This window comes from Leuresthes tenuis, unplaced genomic scaffold (genome assembly GCF_036924035.1).
Source record: "Leuresthes tenuis unplaced genomic scaffold, fLeuTen1.0.hap1 SCAF_2, whole genome shotgun sequence".
Taxonomy (NCBI): Eukaryota; Metazoa; Chordata; class Actinopteri; order Atheriniformes; family Atherinopsidae; genus Leuresthes; species Leuresthes tenuis.
In genome coordinates, this window is record NW_027325356.1 from 8,370,658 (window position 1) to 8,393,497 (window position 22,840).

The 22,840-nt window shown below is 40.1% G+C and overlaps 1 protein-coding gene across 11 annotated transcripts in view; it reads right to left on the reverse strand.

Moving 5' to 3' along the window:
- Positions 1 to 22,840, reverse strand: part of neo1a (neogenin 1a) — a 158,631-nt gene that overhangs the window by 29,493 nt on the left and 106,298 nt on the right. For 10 of the 11 annotated variants that reach the window (XM_072380086.1, XM_072380080.1, XM_072380083.1 and 7 more), the window contains exons 7-11: positions 22,646 to 22,766; positions 7,032 to 7,266; positions 5,178 to 5,332; positions 2,767 to 2,915; positions 1,073 to 1,211 (exon numbers count right to left, since the gene is read on the reverse strand). In XM_072380086.1, the coding sequence (XP_072236187.1) occupies positions 1,073 to 1,211; positions 2,767 to 2,915; positions 5,178 to 5,332; positions 7,032 to 7,266; positions 22,646 to 22,766 (799 nt within the window). The remainder of the gene's footprint in view (positions 1 to 1,072; positions 1,212 to 2,766; positions 2,916 to 5,177; positions 5,333 to 7,031; positions 7,267 to 22,645; positions 22,767 to 22,840) is intronic. The other variant, XM_072380082.1, reaches the window with a different exon arrangement.

The window sequence follows — 22,840 nt, forward strand, 5'->3', positions numbered from 1 at the left end:
AATAAATTCACAGAAATCTTAGGGTGTATTCAGACTGAAAAATTATTCTCAAGAAAAAAAAAAAACCAAATGTTCTCTTATTCAGGCCTCTATAATCTTTGGCTTCTGGGAAAATACTTAAGGTGTATTCTAAAGGTCCAACGATTTGTTGACAAATCGAGAAAAGAATAGCAAATGAATCATTTAAGAGACATTAGTTATCTTAATCTTTAGTCAATTAAATCATCAGTCACCTTCATCCACAGCTAAATCACAATTAAAACGCAAGAAAGATCATTTAATATGTGGGAGTTCTTCCACTTTTTTTCTCGAATCTTAAGAAATCATATCATTAATATTTAATAATTCATTACATTCCTGATTAATTATATCTAATCAGGAAAAAGAAACACAGGTTTCTCAAGTACCCGCTCAGGTCAGCAGAAATAAAAATACACAAAATAATAAAAACATAAAAGAAATGTGAAACATCATTATCCTGAACTCTCAAGAACCAAAAAAACTACAAAATATTTCATCACCCCTTTAATGGCAGGCCCAACGAGAGCAGCGGATCATAACATGAACAACTAAATTGTGTGTGGAAATTTGTCAGGAATTAACTTTGTCAGGATGGAGAAGCATATCAGTTTAGTATGGATTAAGGAAAAAACAAATAAATGTGACTAATTTCTGTTGCTCTAATGCTGTTTATTCAATCTAAATTAAACTAAGCGAGCGTATTGCTACTTACCTGATGCTGATTTCTGTTTTAAGTGCTGCTCTAAGAGCTAGCGACTGCCTGACACTTTTAAGTAACGTAAACAATGTTGTCGTATAAATCGGCAGAGTAATCTGCAGAGTAATACTGCAGAGTAATACTGCAGGGAAATTAGGGCAAAGTTTCAAAAAGATCAGCTCTCATTTTGCATGTATTCTAAGCAAGTTGCTAACAGAAGATGAAGTTAGGTTGTAACTGCCTCGGTTACCATGAACTCTCTTCCCCAGAATAGCATCACATGTTTTTGTTTTCAGTGACACAAAACACATTACAGGATGCTTTGGTAGATTTCAATATAATCAGTTAACTGACCGTCAGACAAGGTGCGGACGATTATGTCCTCCGTGGAGACACCTGGACCGTGCTTGTTGATGGCCACCACACGGAAGCTGTACTCTGTGTTCTTCTTCAGCTCAGTCATAGTGTAGGACTGAGCGTCTATGTCAACATCCTGAAATGACACATATGTAATTTGTGAGTCACTTTAAAAAAAATGTTTGAAAAATCCTGAACTGTTGTGTGACTGCACCAATCAAAGTCTGGAAACCAGTGAATGTGCTCACTGACAACTCTGTGTAAATATGAGAAGTATGTTGTGAAGCTTGTGTGAAAAGTAGATGCTTCCTCCTTAACGATCACCTCCACTTTTCACTCCTGACAGCACCCTGATGAATGCAGACTTTAAGATGAGAACACAAATAAGACACCGTCAATACTAACATGCTGCAGAATGAGATTCTTTCATCAGTTAATCACGGCAACATTTCTGTTTGTAACTCACTTGTAAAAATGTCATTTTCCGCTGAGACGCAAATCGTGCTTTCTGTGATGAGGACTTTTTGCTTTACAAATTGGGCACGCTGCCACACGCCCAATTACTTCAGGTCGATTTGAATTCAGCTCTTTGCTTGTGACATTTTTTAATAAAAAGCAGAGACTTTGAGAAAATCTAATCTTGCTTCCACAGCAGTCCAATCCCAAACTCTGACCTCAGACGATCACCTGTGACCACATCATCCGTGAGCATGCAAGACATGACATCCCTTTGCCCTTTAATATTTCATGTCCTTTCAGCACTGCATCTTTCCAACTTCATCTGTTTCATTCACCTCTTCCATCCCTCTTTTCTCACCTTTCTTCATCTACTGCCTCCTCCACCTCATCACTGAGTCTCTTCTCCAGGGAACTGAGGCATCATTACTCAGTGCGCTGGCTGACGTTTCATCCATTATCATATTAAAGGCTTTTTAATGCCTCAATGGCTTGCACAATGCTACTTCTGGGGCTCGACTCAGTATCTAAGCAGCTATATTCCACTCTAAGAATAGAGTTAGTCCTGCAGAGAAGAACTGAGTGCATCACATCTGCTTGCGTGTCTCTCTTATTACAACAGATGCTTATTTGTTTGATGATTTATTAAGAATCCAAAGAAAAATTAATGCAAGGATGCTTGTCAAATGATCCAGACGTACTTGTCGTGACCCTGCACAAATCAAGTATCAACTACAGACAGTGTTTTAATTGTGAAAGTGTGAGTAATGATACACAGACTGCATGTTTCTCTTCAAAGTTGGGGTATGGAAAACACCGTGAAGCCAGAAATATTAAACATGTGATGGCTGAGTTGGAATCATCTATCAATCGCCTCTATTCAGAAAATGTTAACCTCAAAGCTTGATTCATCTGGTGACTGTATTTCTCTGGATAATTTGTTTTCACTTCCATCTAGATTAATCTCTCTGTTTGGCCCATCTCAACAGCCGTTCATCTGATTTATGTCAAATTCGACAGGTCTTTTGAAATGTTCAGCTGTTTGTGATGTAATCTATAGATAAGATTTAAGTAAGATGTCTGATGGATAATAAGAGTCAGATTACTCGAAAGTACAAAACAACACTTTTTCCTTCAGGAGCTACTGACTCCTATCTAAGCAAAGATGTATCCGAAAACTTTTCAATGTTTAATGACTTGTTGAATATTTCTGCTGTGTGAAGAGAATATCGTACCTGTTCGTTATCGGCGCTTTTGTCTGTGTAGTACAACTTGTAGGTGAGGATCTCTCCGTTGCCAGTGACGGGTTTGTCCCAGCTGAGAGAGGCCGAGGTTGGTGTGTTCGACACCGCCTGCAGGTTCGGAGCGGGGCCTGGCACTTGTACTGGAAAAATTAAATATATATAAAACAGGAGATTAGGCTTTTTTTCTTCTCAAATTACAAACAATATGGTCAACATTTTCTTGCATGTTTGGAGAAAGTCACTTAGTTTGGCATTTCCTTCTGAGTATTCTTGACCGTTTGTAGCTCAGCCCTCTGTATTTCTCAAGACACGCAGAGAGGAAGGTTCAGCTTCATTATGATGATTTTCTTGTTAATGTGATTTAAAAAAAAAGAAAATGTGCTTCAACAAAAAATAAATAAAATCACAATCCATCTTGGATTCGTACACTTCTTGCCTCTAACTTCTATTCAGTGAGGAAGCCACTTCATTGTCTTGCATCATATTAGTAAAAAAATAGACAAAGTGTGTAATACAATGGCTTTAATAATTTTAATTCACTTTAATTATTCTATTTGCTTTATTTCTCTTTATATTCTTTTATGTATTTTTAATGCTTCTTCTACTCCCGGTTGCAATGCTTTTATCTTATGTAAAGCACTTTGAAATGTTTTGTACATGAAATGTGCTACACTAATAAATTTGACTTGACTTGACTTTAAGGCAAATTAGTGAACCTGAACAGTAATACATTCATCTCTGATTGTTTCACAGTGGGTACATTCTGAGCCCCAAAAGTAAACAAACAACTTGTGGAAATGTGGAAAATAAAGTGAATGGAACTGAGGCCCACTTCATGATTTGCTTGGTAAGCTGCTGCGTGAGCAGCGTGCAAAGTGTCACAGAGAAGCAATTCACCCCAAATTACTTTATTTGCCTAATCTACCCTGTACCTAAGAGCTCCATGAAAATGCAACAGACCCAGAGATGAAGTAGTCTTTAAGCTCCAAGACAAGGGCCAATTATGTTCTGGTTGCTTTTGGTTGAAATACACCTTTTAAATTGGGCAATTTACCTATATCTACTGTGGTTTATTTGTTTTACAAACTGTGCCAGTATTTTGTCCCAGATCATCTTGGATCGCTACCACAGCCATCTCTGAAACTCTTTCACAAAGTAAGACAGGGCCACTTCTTTTGGAGTCATAACTGACAACAATATGTGTAATTTCTTTTTGTCTTGAAGAGCACAAAAAAAATCAAACAATTCATATTCAATTTCATCCGGTGATTCTTCAAAACAATGATTCTGACGTTGAAGCACTTGCCATCGGGCAAACATACAGTATAACTGTCCTGAAGGTATTTTGTAACCTTTAGCTGCAGGTGTTCCTGTCAGAAGAAAGAAGCTCACATTTGTCAGTGTGCGTGGATGCTGTGTGTGTGCCTGTGTTTGTGTATACACACAAGCATATTAAGCCAGTCTCTGTGGAGAAGTGATACAGGGCAGCATTGTGTGCACATGCCTGGCACTCAGATGCAGGTCAACAGTTTAAGCTCCAACTCATAGCATGTCCTCACACTAAAAGTACACACACACAACAAAGATATACTGCACAAGTACAGCCGCCCTCACAGCTATCCCCATGGGTGGCTCAGCTCCTGCTGGAAAGGATTGGAGTGTAGTTAGTGCATTTGTGTGTGTGTGGATCCGTCTGCCCTCAAACCAAGGACACAGGTAGAAAAACAGCAGCTGACCTACAAAGCGACAGTGACGGAGCTGTAGCTCAGCCAGGAGGAGAGGGATATCCACAGTCTGACACTGTGCTGGGGAATCCCCTGCACAGCACTCTGAAATATAGGTGAAACTGAGGGATTTGGAGCAGCAGCCACTGGAAGGCTTACACACCCAAAACAAGAAAAAGAAAGCCACTTTGTCTCTTTTCCCCAAAGTAATTCACATATGTCCTCCAGTCAAAACATCTTAATGAGCCTCTGTGGCACCTCTGTCAAGACTGGATGGGGAAAGTCTGGAATACTAATTTTTACCATTCCTCACTCAGGTAGGTATGGTTGGAAGCAAAACACACAGAAGGCTTATAGTACATGTTGAGGAGTAAACAAAAAGTGGCTCATAGGAGGAAAAGGTTGCATTTCTCTGGTCTGCAGTTGGGTGGTCTTCATCAACACGCAGCACTACACAGCCTCCTCTGTGTGCCTGCATGGGGAGCGGAGATGAGGTGTCCGTTTGAAGCGAGCGTGTGCTGTATGAGAGTGAATATTTGTTAGTGTGAGTGTTTATTTGCACATCTTTTGACTGCGTCCCGTTTGCCTCAGTGCGCCCGCGTGAGGACTTTTCCAACAAGCTGGCTGTTTATGTGTGCTGTTTACTGAGAACACATAAATGAACAGTGTGTGTGTTACCTTCAGCCTGGGTGGCCACTTTGAGCGCTGCAGAGCTCTCGCCCTGCCCGTTGCTGTTGTGTGCCACGACCCTGAAGCGATATATGGTGTCTGGCATGAGGTTCTGGATGGTGACTTGCATCTCCCCTGGACGGCTGGTATTTACAATCCGCTCCCTGATGTGGACACACACAAACAAGCAAAACATATTCAATTATTTAAATGCCATTTATGTGTTACACACATTTGTTAAATTTAGATTGGTTGGAATTACTTCTTAAATAATGTTTAGTGTTATAATTGTAGGGTAAAGCTGGGGTTCAGGTTTTTGGCTCAACATCACCAAAGGCCAAATTACAAGATGAAGGACATCTGCTGAATTTTAATGTATTAAGAGCTGACATAATATGTGAGTTTATTAAATAGAAGTATTAAACAGAAAAAATAAATATGAACATCCATGCACGCATCACCCAGTGAGGCACCTGAACAGCAGGGTTATGCATGCATTTACATGGTTTGAGGCAAACCAGTGTCCCAGACTGATAAAGAGCAAATATGACACCATAATCATCAATTATTTACATCTATGTTTGTGATCTATGTAAACTTTTGAACTAGATTTTATTGTTTTTATTCTCTTGATGAACATTTTGGGGCAGAGCCTTTTCAACTCACCGGTTCTTCCCCTCATCTCATTTTCAGAATTCGTACATCTTAAATTTCTCTCTTCATATCTTTGTCCCATATGGGATGCAACTGGATGAGAACGAGGAAGGAAACAGAGAGCAGCTGAGGCCACAGGCAAAATGAGACGTTGTTGCTTTGGAGCCTTTTACTGTCTCCATCAAATCAGCATTATTAGTGTGGGTGACGAAGCATATATTTACTTTCCACATGAAAAGTCTTTCACAAAGGATGCGCCTCCTTTTTTCTGTCGTATCTCTCCTACACATGCATCATAGCAATTGAGAAATGCTTCCAGATAATTTTTAGATCATTTTCTGGGTCAAGGTGCAGGACGGCCAAAAGAGGTGATGAGGAGGCACGAATCAGAGAAATAAGAACAGTCTGAAAAGTTTATGTGGGCATTTGTTTTTTTATATTAAGAATTTTCAAATTGCTGGTTGCTGGGTGGTTTGTTTTTTTATAAAATAATGAAAACCACAAGTTAAGACGCACTGGCTGTTCTCTATATGTATTGAATGTATTGAAAACAGCACATTGAAACATTTAAATAACTTGTTTTGTTGATCCAGAAGGAGATAGATGGAAAGAAAACCAATACACTGTAACTGAAAATAGACAAGAAACCGAACTTCACATTTGAGCAGCTGTAGTCTCACTTGTTTGGCTTTTTTCTTGATAAATGTCTGGTTTGTCTGTGCAGTGTTAATCCAATCGCTGCTTTTACATATAAAGTACAATAACATTTGCATTTTCATCCCTTGTTGTAGAATAGAGTTAGAAACTACTGTGTCAGGCCTTCTCGGAAAATTCCTTCAAGCTATTTTGCAGTGAAAACATAAAACGGAGAACTTGTGGAAAATCCTTTCTGCTTCTTAAATTATCTTCTCAGTCAAATGCAGTAAGTCCTCAACTCACGACAGTGGGGAGAATTTATCACAAAAGCCACTTAACAAAAATTTAATTACAGCATTCGAGTTTTTGTTTATACCGCAGTGCTAGAAAGTAGTCCTTTGAGTAAGTTTTTGTTTTCTAATAAATGCCTGCTGCTATAAGTGCTTTAACTGCTTTAATTAAATATTCTCAGAGTGCTTGGATAGTCTTTGAAGACTAATATGCATATTAGGACCCTGCTCATGCTGGCAGTAATACATGCATTACTACCCAAAAGCATAGTGTGTGCCTAACCTGCTGTTGCCTTCCTGGCTGTAAAAAACAGAGTAGGTTAACTCGTCTCCATGCGGCTCAGCCGGTTGGCGCCAGGTCAGCTTGATGAAGCGGGTGGAGACAAGCGATGCCACGACATCTCGGGGGGCAGAGGGAGTGGGCCCTGCTGGGCTGCCTACACCTCCGGAGCCTGGTGTTACATGGTCAGTAGTGTTAGGAGTCAGTGAAGGGGGAGGGAAGGAGGGTAGGGCTACGTCTTTGGGTTGGGAGGAGGACAGGGAGATAAGAGGGAGGAAGGGGCAGCAGCAGCATTGGTGGGAGGGAGGGTTGAGAGAAGAGTTGCATCCAAATGGACAGGTTGAGGAGAGGAGAGGAGTTGAAATGGAAATGACAGTGAAACGAAAGAAAGGAAGGAAACAAAAAAAGAAGAAAAACAAAATAACAACATAACAAAAAGGACTTGGTGTGACAAGGAACCACAGAAATAAAACACTTCTACTGCACTCACAAAAGCACAATACAAGGGGGACTAAACATGCAGATCTACACACAGCTCTCTAATGTAAAGGTAGTGGGAGCAAAACATCATCATACATTTAACTTTAAGATAAACGGCTTTCAAGCCAATCATTTGTGAGTTAAAATGATTGGTTTGCATGTTATGTGACATTTCCACTAACTTAAAACTGGAGCAACATTCAGCAGCAAACAGAGGTAGACTTTGTTTTGACAGGGACAAAGTGACCTTGTAGCCTCTTGAATGCAAACAAGAAAACCGTCACATTTTATGCGAGACAGTCACACAAGTCACGACTAACAAAACCCTCCCCACAAGACATTGAATCTGAAGTCTATTTACTGTCAACTAAGGCTCTAGATGATGGTGTTTAAACACTTTTACCGTCGCATTCCACAGCCTAGCCACAGAAATGTTTGTGATTTCATTTGGTGTTTTTCTTTTTCCTTTTGCTCTCCTTGTTTTTGGAAGAACAATCTGCGGTCAGTCAGTGAGATCTACTTTCCATTTGCCTGGCAAGTGAGCAAAACAAAACCATATGGAAAAAATGCCAGTCTGAATGACATTTCCATTTTGTTTGAAAGTTGGGGAAATTAACTGGAGGGCAAAGCCGAAATAAATTAAAGGAGCACGGCTTGTCTACGGGTCAAACTGTGCATTTATAAAATAATTTACATAAATGTTTTCCGATTTAGATCTATGTAAAGCATAAGTGATGAAATGCAAAGCGGCTGTTGGCATATTTGTCTGTCATCGCATACGGACAAACTGCAAATATATTTTCAAGTTTTGTTTACCTGCCAAATTCTCAGATTTCACAGGCTTCTGTGAATGAACCAATTTGAAATAATCTATTTCACACACAATTGCTGTACATAGTTACTGAGAAGATCAATGCAGGAGCTTTAGTTTTAGTCAGGTTATGTGGTCTGTGTGTGTGAAGCAAGCCACCTTCTGCACATTTTCAGTTGTTCTGACTCTGTGTGCAGACACCTTGTATGTGAAATAAAACAAAGCTCATAATGCGGAGGCAGTCATTTCAGGCTGTTAACATCCATATGGACGAGGCAGGAATCAGAACATCCGTTTCCCAATTTGAAAAAACAAACAAAAAGCAAGCACAAAGTAAATAATACAAAATATTTGGCTCCATATCCAACTATAACTATACATATGTTCCATTAATTTGTCTAAAATATCGGTTGCCTTATCTCTGCGATTTGGATAATGCCCAAATATGGGAGAAATAAAACAAGCAGCCCATTACTCTTCATCAATAATGTCTGAGGATGACGACGACCTCAAACAACCTTCGAGCTGAAAGTCAGCACTCAAGCCTCAGAGCCACTGTTTCATTTCAAATCCAGTTTGCTGGAAAAGAGCCAACAACAATGCAAAATGCATTATCATCCTAATACCTTCTGACTGCAGCGTAAATTACCAGATGATTACCAGATGCTGAATAATTATCCTCATTTAGAAAGCAATACATACACAGTCGAACCAGCTTCCCAGAATAAACAAAAGCTTGAAGCCTGTTTGTAGACAAGGAAGTGCTTCCTGCGTAGACAAAATGTGAGAATTCGATCCAGACACATATTTCATACACAGCTCTACTTAAGGAAGTAAGAATTCACCGAAAGGTTAGCTTTACCACTTCAGTCTTTCCAAGATAAAATGTTCCCTAAAACTGGACAGCTTCTGCAAGAGGGCCCTGAGACTGTGAATAATGAATCATTATTAGCTAATTTATTTAAATATATTCGTTATTCAATATTACATTTAGCATGAAAACAAGATATAATTAAGACAAAATCCAGAGTAGATGTTGACTACAAATAAAATTCAAGTTGCATAAATGTGCTTGAGGCAAGGTTTCTATTAACTCTATGGGTCTGTAAAAATTGTTTTGCATAAGGAAAATAATTCTATTTACAATTAAGACATCCTCCGTGCATGCTAACTGTGCCATAGCTTCAGTTACAAACTAATGAAATCCACTGGAAGGTTAAAATGCATAAGATATATGTCCCTTTTCTCAATAACCAGAAGGACCCTCCTTGACGACGGCAAGCTGTGGTCCAGCTCATAAGTACAACTGGAAACTTGGCTGACACAAAGTTGGGAATGAATGACACTTTTTAAAAAGTTTAAAACTACTAAACTCTGAAGTTGGGCAGCATCCCATTTGTGCCGAATTAGTTTCTTTGTGATGATCACCATCTATACTTTCAGTTTCCATTCCATGCTCTCAGATTTGCAGATTTGAACGCCACACACACCAACAGCACATGATTTCCCCCTTATGCGAACAAGGAATCAAGCATTTCGAAGGGTGACAGCATCTTCCAAGTCAAACTCATCCAGATTTAAGGTAGATTTAAAGCTTTATTCTAAGCTAAGCTTCGTATGAAGTTGAAATGCGTCATTTCATGCCCATGTGCTGGATGTTTACAAATCTGTGGGTGCTGACAGCAGAACTGTGAGTACACCGAAAATGAATCCAGGGACAGGGTTTATAAACCTAGAGAACAGATTTTTATCCTGAAGGGGCACATAGTTCTGCAGCATCTGGAGTTCAGCCAGACGACGCAGACGAATAAAACTGTGGGAAAGCCAAGACTTGAAATAGGTATGTCCAGATATTTTCAAAAAGACATCTCAATCTCATCTTTAGGATTTGTTTTTGCTGCAGAGGAATCATCTAAAAAAGGAAAGAAGATAAAACCGAAGTGATACAAAAGAAGGGAAGGTTCTAGAGGGCAGAGATGGTTTCTGAAAAATACGTAGAAAAAAGGTCACTCTACTCACTGCCAAAATTCAGAGTATATTTGTCAGAGCAAAGGCACTGAGATTCGAGGTTTGATGTCTCTCCTCTTTGAAGCAAGAGCAATATGAAGCAGCTCACTTCAGTGAAAATAATCCTGAAATCAGTGTCAAGTCAGACAAAGACGCTGCAGTGAGATGTTCACTGTGAGACAGAAAAAGCAGGGCAAATAACATCATTACAAGGAGTTCTCATCATCATACACCTTGTCAGTTGTAGGTAATTGACACGCTGGGCAGTTTTCAATGTCCCTCTGACAATCTGTCTTGTACATGCACGCCTTGGATTGTTACAGTAAGGAGGTGTCAGCCTCCCACTGCCGTTGCAGAGCTCTATTCATAGCTGATTAATAGTGTCATTAGTCTCTGTGCCAGAGGTAATGAATTACTGGCATTAAGACTTAACGAGGAAGGTTACTCTAGATCTGCATACTAAATCTGGGTACACAAAACAGCTGGGACAAAGACATGCATAGCAGAGCATACATCTTAATACATGACGAAAGAAAAAGACTGTTGGTGTTAATATTCTGATCAGACCTTCATAGCTTTTATCTTTGTTGCTAACGCTGTTGCTAATCTCTTTGAATGCAGTTGCAAAGTTACGCCAAGTGGTGTTTTCATCATGTGTTCTGAGACCACTGATAAGAGAGTCTACCTCTCTGGCTCAGGACACACCTCTACCAACAGAGTATAAATCTACAGAAAGCAGATATCTGCCAGAAGCACCCACAGCACTGTAACTACAGATAACCTTTTCAGAGGGAATTCAGCAAACTGTGCCAGGCTAAATGCATTTTCTCAGGACTGGTTTCCATGTCTAATGCGGTTTGGTAATGATGGAAGCGTTAAGAGACAGATGTAGCACAATGCTAATGGTCCATTACTGTTTCAGTACTTTTATCTGCCAGAGAAAAGGGGTGTGAACAGACCAAGAAAGTGCAATATACTCAAAAAGCATAGCATACACAGAGTACTCAGAAAGTCTGCACAAAGACAACGGTCAATTAAAACTGTCAGGCAGTAGCAGCTTGTCACACACACCCCTTTCTCGCCTACATTTGCTGTCTGCATCCTCACTGTCACTTTCAAATAGGCCTAAATACCAACATAAATCACAGAAAAACTGTCAGTCTTTGTCACATTCTATGCAAACATGCGAAAGCCGCGTGACTGTAAAACTGAACAGGACTTCTCTAGGCTTGAAGGTAATGACAGTGAAATTTTAGATTCCTTCAGAACAAAGACAAGAGAAAAAAAGATGTTCTTTCATTAAAATGTAAATTAACTGTAGAGCACTTGGATTATTCCTGTGAGTTCATAAGACAACGTCGTAGAAGGTACCTTTTTACAGCAACTGCTGCAAACTCTGACCAGGCATGTTTTGCTTTGTTTCTGTACACCCACCCCACCCCTCGTCTCCTCAGCTTTTTTCCCCTTTACCTCGTTGACAGCAATAGGAAATAAACACTTTTTTTTTAACAATCTTCTTGCTTTACGAGCAATGAAACAATCAATAGAAGCCAACTATGAAAATGTGAGACTCGCACTAACAAAGAGTAAAATAATCAAACCCCAGCTCATTCCATTCGAGAGACTCAGTTGTTATCTTTGTCATGGGACCTTTGTAGCACTCTGTTTTGTATCCAGACACCTTATCGCTGGTAAGGGGGAAGCTGACAGAGATTAAGTATCAGATTGCTGAAGGGTGGAGTGTATCAGTAACTGCACACATTCCCTGTTGCTGTGGTAATCAGAAACAGTCAAGATTAAAGAGCAACTTGAATCTCACAAAAGCTTAAACTGACAAGGTGCTCTGACTCACTGACATAACACAGGAGGAAAAAGTCTTTGTGTGTCACAGTGATTCTCCAGACACCGAAACAGCCTCGTCTCTGCATTCCTCCTCATTACTTTGTAGTGCATGTTTGTGACAAGAAAAATAATGAATTAAAACAGACATTCTACTAATCTTTTCTTCACCCTTAAGTAACTGACGTATCTTGCTGGAACAATCCTTAAGCTGATGAGGAACCTGATTGGACATATTAAAGTCAGCCAAACAGAAAGAAGCAACTTTGATGTCAGATCTACTGTGGCCATGTACGGAACAATGAAAAACTGGACTCTCAGCTGATATTCTTGCAAGCTTTAGCAACACAAAGTTTGTAGGTCTGACAAAAACTGAGCTCAGCCCTAAATGTTGTTTGAAAAGGTTTGAAGTAGGTAACAGATGCAATTATGCCTCCTGTAACACTGGAGACAAAATGTGACATGAGGGGACCCATCCGAGAGGTCCACGGTACTTCTGGATGCCGCATGGAGATACTAAATGCTTTAGTAGGAGGGAAGTTTCCAGGATGGTTTCTTTATCAGGTAACTAAAACCCAACTAGTCCCATATATTCCCTTTGAAACTCTCCAGCAATTTCCTCTTAAACGGCACAGTTTGTTCAATTTGACATTTATCTTGCTTTTTTTTAACCCTAACCCTAACCCATAAAGCAGTAGAGGGAATGTGCATGATGTATGTTTTGGATGGGTTGATGAAATTTCTTTCACTTTGAGCTATTTACTCTCTTGCAATTTGGTTTTCATTTCTAAAAAAAAGTGTCACTCCTTCCCATGGGTCCACGAAATAAAAAGGGAAAAAAGCAGGGGAAGTTAGTGTGTGGGAATGTGCAAAATGTCATAAACTGAACACCCCACAGCAACTCGGTGCACAAATATGTGCCCTGTTAACCAGCAAGCAAGCCCACATTTGGAATTCAGAGGAATGGTGGTGGACTCAGCCTGAAGAGCTTCATCTGGAAGACTCAGGTTTAACTGCTGCTCCAGAGCATTTCTTTGCACTTTGTTTTGCATTTTACTTTATTTCTTACCAAAACTTCCGTTGGGTTACAGTCACAAAACTACTTGTTTAAAAAAAGATTGGGATTTGGTGTCAAATTCAGCCTGTGAAAACTCTGCATGTTTATCACAAAGCTTTAGATGATGACATGGGAGAGTCCCCTCGGTTCGTTAGGCTGACAATGTAGTGACACCGCATTTTCCATCATCTTTATAAAGCAAAATGTCAACACTTTCTCTGGTGACTCAGACTGCCTACAGAGATGGAAAAACCCAGAAGATCTACGTATTCCAACACAGGGAGAAAATAAACACCCCACTTTGGAAATGAGGACTGTAACTGAACAGGGTTGGGCTCATCAATAATTAATCATTCAATGTGTACATACATCATCCCTTCACCATCAAACACGTGTACCCCCTTTGATCCCGGAGCCACTGGTGAGTTAATTTGGGTATGGTTGCCTTGCTCCCTTGAATACCATGCTGCAACACACACTTATAGAAACATGCGCAAACAAGAAACCAACATCTGCTTGCCCAGACTATATATGCAAATGAAGATGCCCAGTGAAACACTCACTAACCCTCTCCCTTCCACATTTCAAATCTGCATCATATGCATCACATGCTCCACATGCTGGCTGAGAAAAGGGAGCAAGGCCTCCTGGGCTCGCCTTTCAAGCACATCAAAACTGCCAGTGATGCTGCACATCTCCAGAGCATTTCACCACCAATGCACAGGACTGGAATCAAGCTTTCTGTCTGGAGCCTTTGTATCTTATTACCTTGGAGGTACATGAACACAATTCAACCTTTCTGCGGGGAACAGAGCAAGCCTGGAATGAAGTAATTGATTTCCAAGAAAGCTTTGTGTGATAGTGTGTGTATACATGCAGCATCAACGTTTCATGTATAAAGTGAGTGGAGCTGAACAACTGAGAAAGGTCTAAAAAGGTCAAATAGGATGTTTGCAGAAGTGAAAGCAGCTTCACCCCCCTTTGGAGACTCGATAACAAACAGTCTTGTTAATCAGACACCAATAAAGTGGCCTCCCTGGGTTAGACTCACCGAGAAGCATTCATGTTGCTACGTTCACATGCAGCGAGGTGCTCATAACCAACTATGATCCTAGTCACTATTCTACTTTTAGTTTATTGAAACTGGGAGGCTCAATTAAGCAAGGGAGATGGGTGATAAGAGGAAAAACAAAAGCTCCAGCTTTGGCGGCGCCCTCACAGGGGTCAGCTGCCTGCAGCTAAGGAAAGGGTGTGAAGGGAAAGTGATGTTTTTGTGCCATTTGCCCCTTCCAACAACTTCACCCAGAGGGCTATCCATGTCCAAAAACATCAGACTGGCATCCTGGATTAGTGTGTGTTGGAGGTGGTTTGGGTTCTATTGCAAATATGGGCAGGCGTCAGCGAGGTGTTTGAAGTAGACCGACGAGAAACAGAATGTCCACATTCGAGAGCAAAGCTGCATTTCATAGCAACACTGACCTTCAAAAAACAGATCATTCACGCAGATGCCTCAGGCTATTGTAATGCTTTATTTCCTCTTTCCAGATAAAACAGGCACCCATAACATTTTGCGGTCAACATTTAGGTGACAGACGTTTATAAATGAGGCAAAGCTGTCACAATGGTTGGGTAAATGCAACCCATAGAAAAGCCCATGCAGCCCACGCCGTAAGAGCCTCAACCTTGCGTAAAAACGCACATATCATACCTGAGAGACCGAACAACAGCACAAGCTCTTACTTTGCCATCACCGCCTACTTGCAGTTCTACACAATCGATTCAGGCAACAATGGTTCTGATCAGTGGGGCAATAAATTCACTTATCAATAACCCTAACTTGGTGTGCACATGGAGGATTTTGTGTACACGTTTCAGTTAGGAAACGGTGTGCACTTGTTAAGGTTTTATCTCCAAATTAGAATTCTAATATATTTTGCTCTTAGGCAGAATTTAGTGGAATATGTTCACATTTACATATAATTAACATTCACCATAAAATTCCCCAGATTTGTATTAAAATGGCCTTTTTAGGATCACAACATTTATGAAAGCTACCATGTTTGACATAAAACAACATCATCATATTTGTTTAATCAACCATAGCCCACCAAGAGCAAATAAGTCTCAAGACTGTGAGTTAAGATAAGGTACTCATTATGATAGTAACTGCAGTGTGTAATAGAAGCAGCCGTTACACGTGTTGCATGTAAATTTTAGCTAGTGCAGAACAGCAACATTTTGGTGTTTACTGACATTTTCTAATGTGAACAGGACTCAGAATTACTTCTCTGGAGGCAATTTTAGTTCTTTGGTTCCACTTTATTGGCTTATGCTCAGTGGCAGCTACAGACTAGTTTCCCCTTTCAGGCTTCTTATGTCTGTTTAAGCTGAATCACACCATTTGGATGCACATTATCATATACTGTTATAATGATATTTTCAAACTGCAATACTGAAAACTTTTGGCACGACAACCTTGAAAGAATCAAGTTGAATCAACATTTCAAGTCTAACATACAGTAACCACGGCCATCTCCTCTCTGATTGGCACTCAGTCAGGGATGCAGCATGGTGCCAGTGAAATATAGTGTCTGAGGGGAACTTGTTTTGGTGGGAAAAGTAAGAAAAAAAGTGCCAGAGTATCCCTGTTAGACTGCAAATGTTGCAAGCAGATGCTCTGTAGCGCTCTGCAACTGTTCACTGAACAAACCTTCCAGGTCTGCCTTGCTGAATAATACAAATCTTTATAAAAAAATTGACACCATAAGTTTTTATAGGTTGCAGCTAGAAGATTATTGGCTCTTGTGTTGTTTGAAAAGCAATTTATGGGAAGAGAAAAAGGAAGAGGAAATGCCACTCAAAATAAGTTGCCAATCAACAGGCTTATGCTGAGACTTCTTCTCTTTTCCTTAGGTCATTTTTTTCTTGACCTCAGTGGAAAACGTCATGAATTAAAAGAGGGATGGGAGGGGTAATTCTTAAGGACGTAGCAAAGAGAATCTGACATTACTAGTCTTTACAAGTCTGTGATGTGGGTCTCCTGTGGAGAAACTATAACCGGATTAGAAAAAGTTCATTAGATACTTAGCCCTGTACAATCTTACACTGTTGCTTCATACAGGTTGGATAAAACTGGACAAGTCAGTGAAAGCATCTATTCATATAATTCAAAACAACAGAAAAGGATAGAAAAGGCCACAGAATTCTTATCATGTCAGCCACTAAAATCCTTTTAGGTATATTTTTTTTTAGGTGTGAGCAGCTTCAGCATGATCATTTCAGCTGGAAGAAATCTATTTGTGTACATGCATAAATATTCCACCAGGACAATACATTTCTAACCAGAAAATTACCACACAAAGTCCTTCTGTTGGAGTAACACTTACGATGCCAAACACGGTGCGCAGCTCTGCACCGTGCTGACACATTTGCAGGCTCACAACGTTGCAGGTTGACTCCTGCTGGCCTGACTGTGACCCTGCGAGCAGATAATAGAGCACACTGGATTCCCCAAAGAAGGCCTGAGCTTTTATTCAGTGCTGAGTCTAGCAGGAGGGAGGGGTCTTTTAGCAGCCTATTCTCACTTCTTGATTTGAACAGGGAATAAGGGTGGGGCTTTGATGTAGTGGAAGGATCCATCTTCTGCAGCTTGTCTGCTACAAATGTATTTGGGAGATTTTTAATTGAGATTTTAAATGATCTGTCTACTCAAATGAAACTCCTTCTTTGATGCTTAATCATGATTTCATTCAATAATTTCTTTCCCCAACACTAGCTAGCAGCACACTACACTGACAGCAGTAAGAGAGAGCATCCCTCTTTAACTTTTACCTCTTCATTTGTACTTGTATTAAACTTTGTGTTCTGCATTCGAAGAACAAAAAGCCACAGTACAGCATTACCCTCAAGATATATTTCTGCAAAAAAAATCTCTAGTTAGCATGCCTGCACATATCCACACCAATTGGCTATGTCTCTCATGCGTATAAAGAGCCCATCAGGGAATGATTACTCCACTGCGTTAAAGCAACACAGTTTCAATATTTGAGCGTTTGTTTGTGTTACAAATTTGGTGCCCATACCAGTTGGAAAAATGAAGAAATAATCTCTCTTAAAGTTTGGATGAGCATAAGGTGGAGGAGTTTGGAGACTTATTTCTTTTTGATGTTGAAAGAATTGCCTCTGGCTACAAGGTCTTTGCAGGTTGTGTTTATTTTAAAGTCTATGTGTTTTCTTTTTTGGGTTTTCTTACAGGTTTATGTCTTGTTTAAGATGTATTTCTATTTTTAGCTTTCCTAAATGTAGGTGTTGAAGCCTTGAACTACTTCTTGCAAAGCACAGTTTGAAATTCAGTTATTAGTTACATTTTTGTTGCCTCCGAGTTGTTTATCATCAGAATTTGATGTTGTTTATCCACATCAAAATAAAACCTACTCTTTTTCTGGGTGGGGTGCCTCTCTTGGGCATAATCATTTGGTGTTAACTCTCCAGGCTCGGTTCAAAGTTATTAGCTTTGAACCGAGCCTGGAAAGTTAACACCAAAATTCGTCGGTTTTACAACTTTTGGATGTTAGCAGCAGTTCCAAATAATCTACAAATACATCATTTACAGAAAGATTCAGTTCTTAAGCCTAGGGTAAAAGACTTTCATTTTCATTTACTTATAAAGTAACAGTTTGTGTGCCACCGTCATCCCACTCAGTTCCTCCCTGTGCCTGCTCCTTTATCTAGCTTTGGGGACAGCACACATGTCGGTGTACTCATAGGCACACAGAGTGATGGACGGAGGGGAACACCAGGGGTCACAGTGAGCACTCAGGCAGGGCTGAGGCATCTCCATCTCTCCAGTGTGGGTTATGCTACCTCTGACCAGAGTGGAGAACAAGACGCTTCTGTTTGCTGCCACGGGTCTAAATAGATGGATCCGAGACTAATGGTGGCACAGTCCGATGACGAAGGGGATGAGGGAACCAGAGAAGTGATGAAGGTAGAAAGAGGGAAGAAAGAAATGGAAGGTGAAAGAGATAAAAGACGGGAGGGGATTAAACAGGCCTGCTTGTCTGTTTAAGCTTTCAATTTAAGAAAAGCTTCAATAAACACATTTGCATCAGAAATGTGTCTCATCTTTCTTTAATCATGAAAACCACCTGAATCAGAGCTAGGAATATGAGCCTGCAGGACAGAGAATGCAAAATTCATGTGGCACAGCATCAAGCAGTGACTGATGTTATTACATTGTTTTTTTTGGGATAATTTCTTCCTTTAATCACCTCTATGAGATTCACTTGCAACAGTTTTGGCTAAAATATTGTGAAAGCTCAAAGAACATCCCGACGATCTTTTAGGCTCTGGTGCGGTACTTGGTTTGAGAACATTATTAGGTTTGGCTATTAAAAACGGAAGACTGGGCTTGTGTGAGTCAAACAATATTTTCTAGTGACGCCTGGTTTACATGTCAGTTATGCAAAAGGAGAAGAAAACAGGAAGGACAGAAGGACAGTCAAACTCACAAAGAGGAGTGCTTCTATACTGAAGCCAGCATCACATGTGGAAGACGCAAAAATAAGTATTCACATGCAAATGAGAGTGCAACCTTGAATTTATGAAAACACAAAAACAGTTGCGTGCATTCACTTTTCTCTTTAAATGCAGATCGATCTGCATTTTATAAAGTATGTTAAGCCTTTTTAGGTGCTTGAATGTGCCATTTTTCACAAGTGGGCCTCTAGTGCTCCAGAGCTCTCAAGCAAATATGTGGGCTTGTATTTTGATTATGTAAATGAAAACACAAAATACTAAAATAGACTGCATTTTTTTTGTAAATGTCATATGAAGTGCTTTCCAGTTCAACAAACAAAATATATGCCTTCCTTTGTATCTTAATGAACTGCGAAGACAACAACCACATAGACAAACTTGAGTATACATTTTAACGCACAACCTTATTAAACTTCACAGCCCAAGTCTTTGTATAGTCTGTGGAAAGTCCACAAACATAAACAGCTGCTTTGTCTAGGCATATACAACTTCAATAGCAAAAAATGTGACCCATTTCCCTTCCAAGCTGTAATTGCAACCTACTAAGGTTATCATGTTCATATAATCATGTGCCTGGAAAAGGCCTCATTGTTGCTGTACGCTGTCCGTAGAGGGCATGTGATGATAATCCCTGAAATAGCATATTCTCTGCAGCTGACTAACTTCCCTCGGCATCGTTATGACAATAAGGTCTCCATGTGGACAGCAAATATAAAACCTGACAGCAGGGAATCATCATGACGCCCATTAGTGGATTTATTTATAGCTGAGTGAGGAAAGGATGGGCCAGTCTGCTGGGAATTAGATAAAACCTCAGCACGTGTTGAATCACACTCTTGGTGAGAACATTTCCTGCTTGGACCAGTAACTTTATCTATCCATTGTGAGTGTCAGCTGGATCTAATGCAGCAAAACAGTAAAGTTCGATTAAAAAGAAAAAAGCGACATAAAAACAAACCCCCAACAAATTTAAGTTAAGCATTTATTAGCATCTACTTTACTGTTGCCAGGCTGAGAACTTTTCCTGCATTTATCTATGGTAACATATTCCAAGGGAACAGCTACACAAAAGTCTATCAATTCAAGAAGACGACAAGTCAAAATGTTCCAGCTCTACAAGAGACATTAAGAGGCAGTTACTTGGATTGCATGACAATGGACAATTAGGTTCCATTTTTGGCATTTAAGCGTCTATTTACCCACATCTGTTTGCAACTACTTGACCCATGTTGCACATTTCAGTGGAATGTTCAGGAAAATTGGACCAGCTTGCAATCTGAAGTCCTTTTTTTGACCTCAGATTCAAACTCCTGGGTCTTAAAAGGTTTCCACACGCACAAAACAAGTTTGATGAAATGTATGCACACTAAACTAATCTACAGGGTTTAAAGCCAATTATACTGATACAGTGCATAGGGCACTATAAATAACCACCAGAATGCTACACATATGTTAACAGCTGGCAGCTGACCCTTTTTCCATTCCAAAAACCTACAAGTGGGATTCATCATTGGAGCTACATTAAACTGCAGCTGGCAGTGTCAAGATGCAAAGATTATGGCCACTAATGAATATTAGCCAACTTGCAGCCACTGGGTATTTAGACGCAGCTCACCCCCATTGATTTCCCTGCAGGGTGAAGACAACTTTATCCCTGCAGCAAGTCCCTGGCTTATCTCTGCCGACTGCAAGGCAGCCCAACAGACACGCTTGTTTTCCTGGCCCTGTTTCAGAAGGATTCAAGCTTGGCAGGTGTGAGCAGGACACCTGACTGCAGCAAAGCACACAAGACCAGCAAACAGCAGGAGGAGCGTTTGTGAAGTGGACAAAGACATCCAGCTGTGAGGGGGTAGCTTTAAAAAGGGAATATATTGAGTAGAGTACAATTAACACCAAGCCCAGTGTGGTGGATTATTAAAGAGAGCAGGTGGCTGTGAAAAGCAAGGAAATAGCAAGTGAGAGGTAGTCCAGAGAAAGGTGACAGATGGCTTCAGAATTGAGTGCGTTTGTACTTGGCGGCCCAGAAGGAAAGAAAAGAGCCCAACAGAGACTTTGATGGGAGAGATACAACTCTACTAAAGTTAATTTCAGCCTCAAGTTGCAGAGCTGTGACCACATCAGTCAAATAGTAAAAGCAAATCATCTGATTTCCAACACAGTCTCCACATTATAAGTCACAAACTGCACCTTTAAGAGACGGAATCACTTTGACACGGTGTGGAATCTGCTATGACTGCGTTTATGCAACTCACAGAAACAAATAGCAACTTCACAGCAACTTTATGCTTTTTCTTTATCAATCATCTGAATCTCAGATGATGATTGGAGGTGAACACGAGGAAACTTTGTGGGGGAGAAGAGTGTTTGGGCTGGTGTTACTGTGACCGTGACTGATGTACACACGTAGAAAAGCAAGAAAAGAAAAAATACTCTGTGATTTTTATCGATTAAACAGAGATTAATTCCTCCAAAGCCTCTCTTAGGGCACACCCTATGTACAAGGCTAGCAGGCTCAGTAATTCATCCATTGATATTGAACTCAAACAAAGAAGAAAAAAGAAAAAAGACTCGGGGCAATGTAAAGTAGCCAGACCCTTATTAATGGTGTCAAAACAAATATGCAATGAGCTGCAGGTCATCATTACTTCTGACTTAATGTCCTCCGATCAGTTGGGATGACACAGCCGGGGGTGCCACTGGTCAGATGCTGCCATGCTCATTCATTAGCCACCTGCTTCAAGTAAGGGGGAATTCACGCTTGATTAAATTTTGTCAGCGTCCTCCATAGAACACAACATTCTGGGTCGACAGTAGTTTAGTGATAGCGAATATGCACAAAAACTCCTGAATGATGTTTGCTTTACCTACATTACCTTTAGTTCATCTTCTTTTTCCCTTACTTTCTATCTAGTTTTATTAAGATCACGCTTCTCTAAGAAAAGGGTCCTATTCATCATCTTGGAGTCCTTGTGATTATTGACTGCGTGTGATTTTAAGTTGAAGTCGTATTGTAATACATAGTAATTAAGCAAAAAAAAACCTTCAAAAACTAGGACATAAAACCTTTTTTTATTCATTAACTCTATTTTCTATCATTTTGTTTTGGCCAATCTAAACCACTGTCCTGCTTTTGTTGTACTCTACAGCTCTAGCAATTGAAATATAACAAACGAAAGCTGCTGCTATCCAAGTCCTCTCACTTAAATGACTTTAACAAGCAGCTTTCCTTAAGCATTAAGGATACTGCATCCTTGGACATTTGATGGCCTTGGGTCAAGCAACACTACATTTCTGTAACACTAGTTGTGGAACGGACGGTGTGCAAACCGAGCACCATTTGGCATAAAAATACTTGTTTCTTTCGAGTCACCTCTGATTTAACACAATTCCAGTGGTTTCATTTGACAGTTCACTCCCATTTCCACAGATGTACTGAGACTCAAGAGTCTTGCTGAGTCTTTACAAATAGGACAAACTGCATAGAGAGCAGGAAGTCCTCCCTTTTCTGTTTCACAAGCTTTTGCAGAAAGTGAATTTCTGTTTTTCTATAAAGCCTGAGTACTTTGAGGGAATTTCTTTAATTGAAGGTGACATTTTTACAAAGATTAAAAGCTAAAAAAAAAAGCCCTTAAAAACTTTAAGGGTTAAAAGCTAAGAAATAATCACTACAATCGTTGCTGATGTTAAAATGGTTTTGAACAAATGATTGCTTTTCCAAACAGTCGTGTCCGCCTGAAAAAAGAAAGATCAGGCACGGTCTGTGACACTGATCATTTCTCCATTAAAGCATCTTATCAATTTTGTCATCTTCTTAAGTAGGAATTGATTTTCTTTTCTTGTTAACAAATCTCATTTGCACACTATTGGTCTTGGTGAGTGGCGTACCGTGATCCAAGATGATGAGCTGGGCGCTCGACTGGATGTTGCCAGCATCATTTTCTGCAAGACACTGATAGAAACCCTCATCTGATTTGACCAGACCCAGAACCTGCAGGTTGTGCTCCTTCTGCAGAACAAGTTTGTAAAGAGACAGTTATCATTACATACAGTACCTTGAAGTGCCTTGAGATGACATTTGTT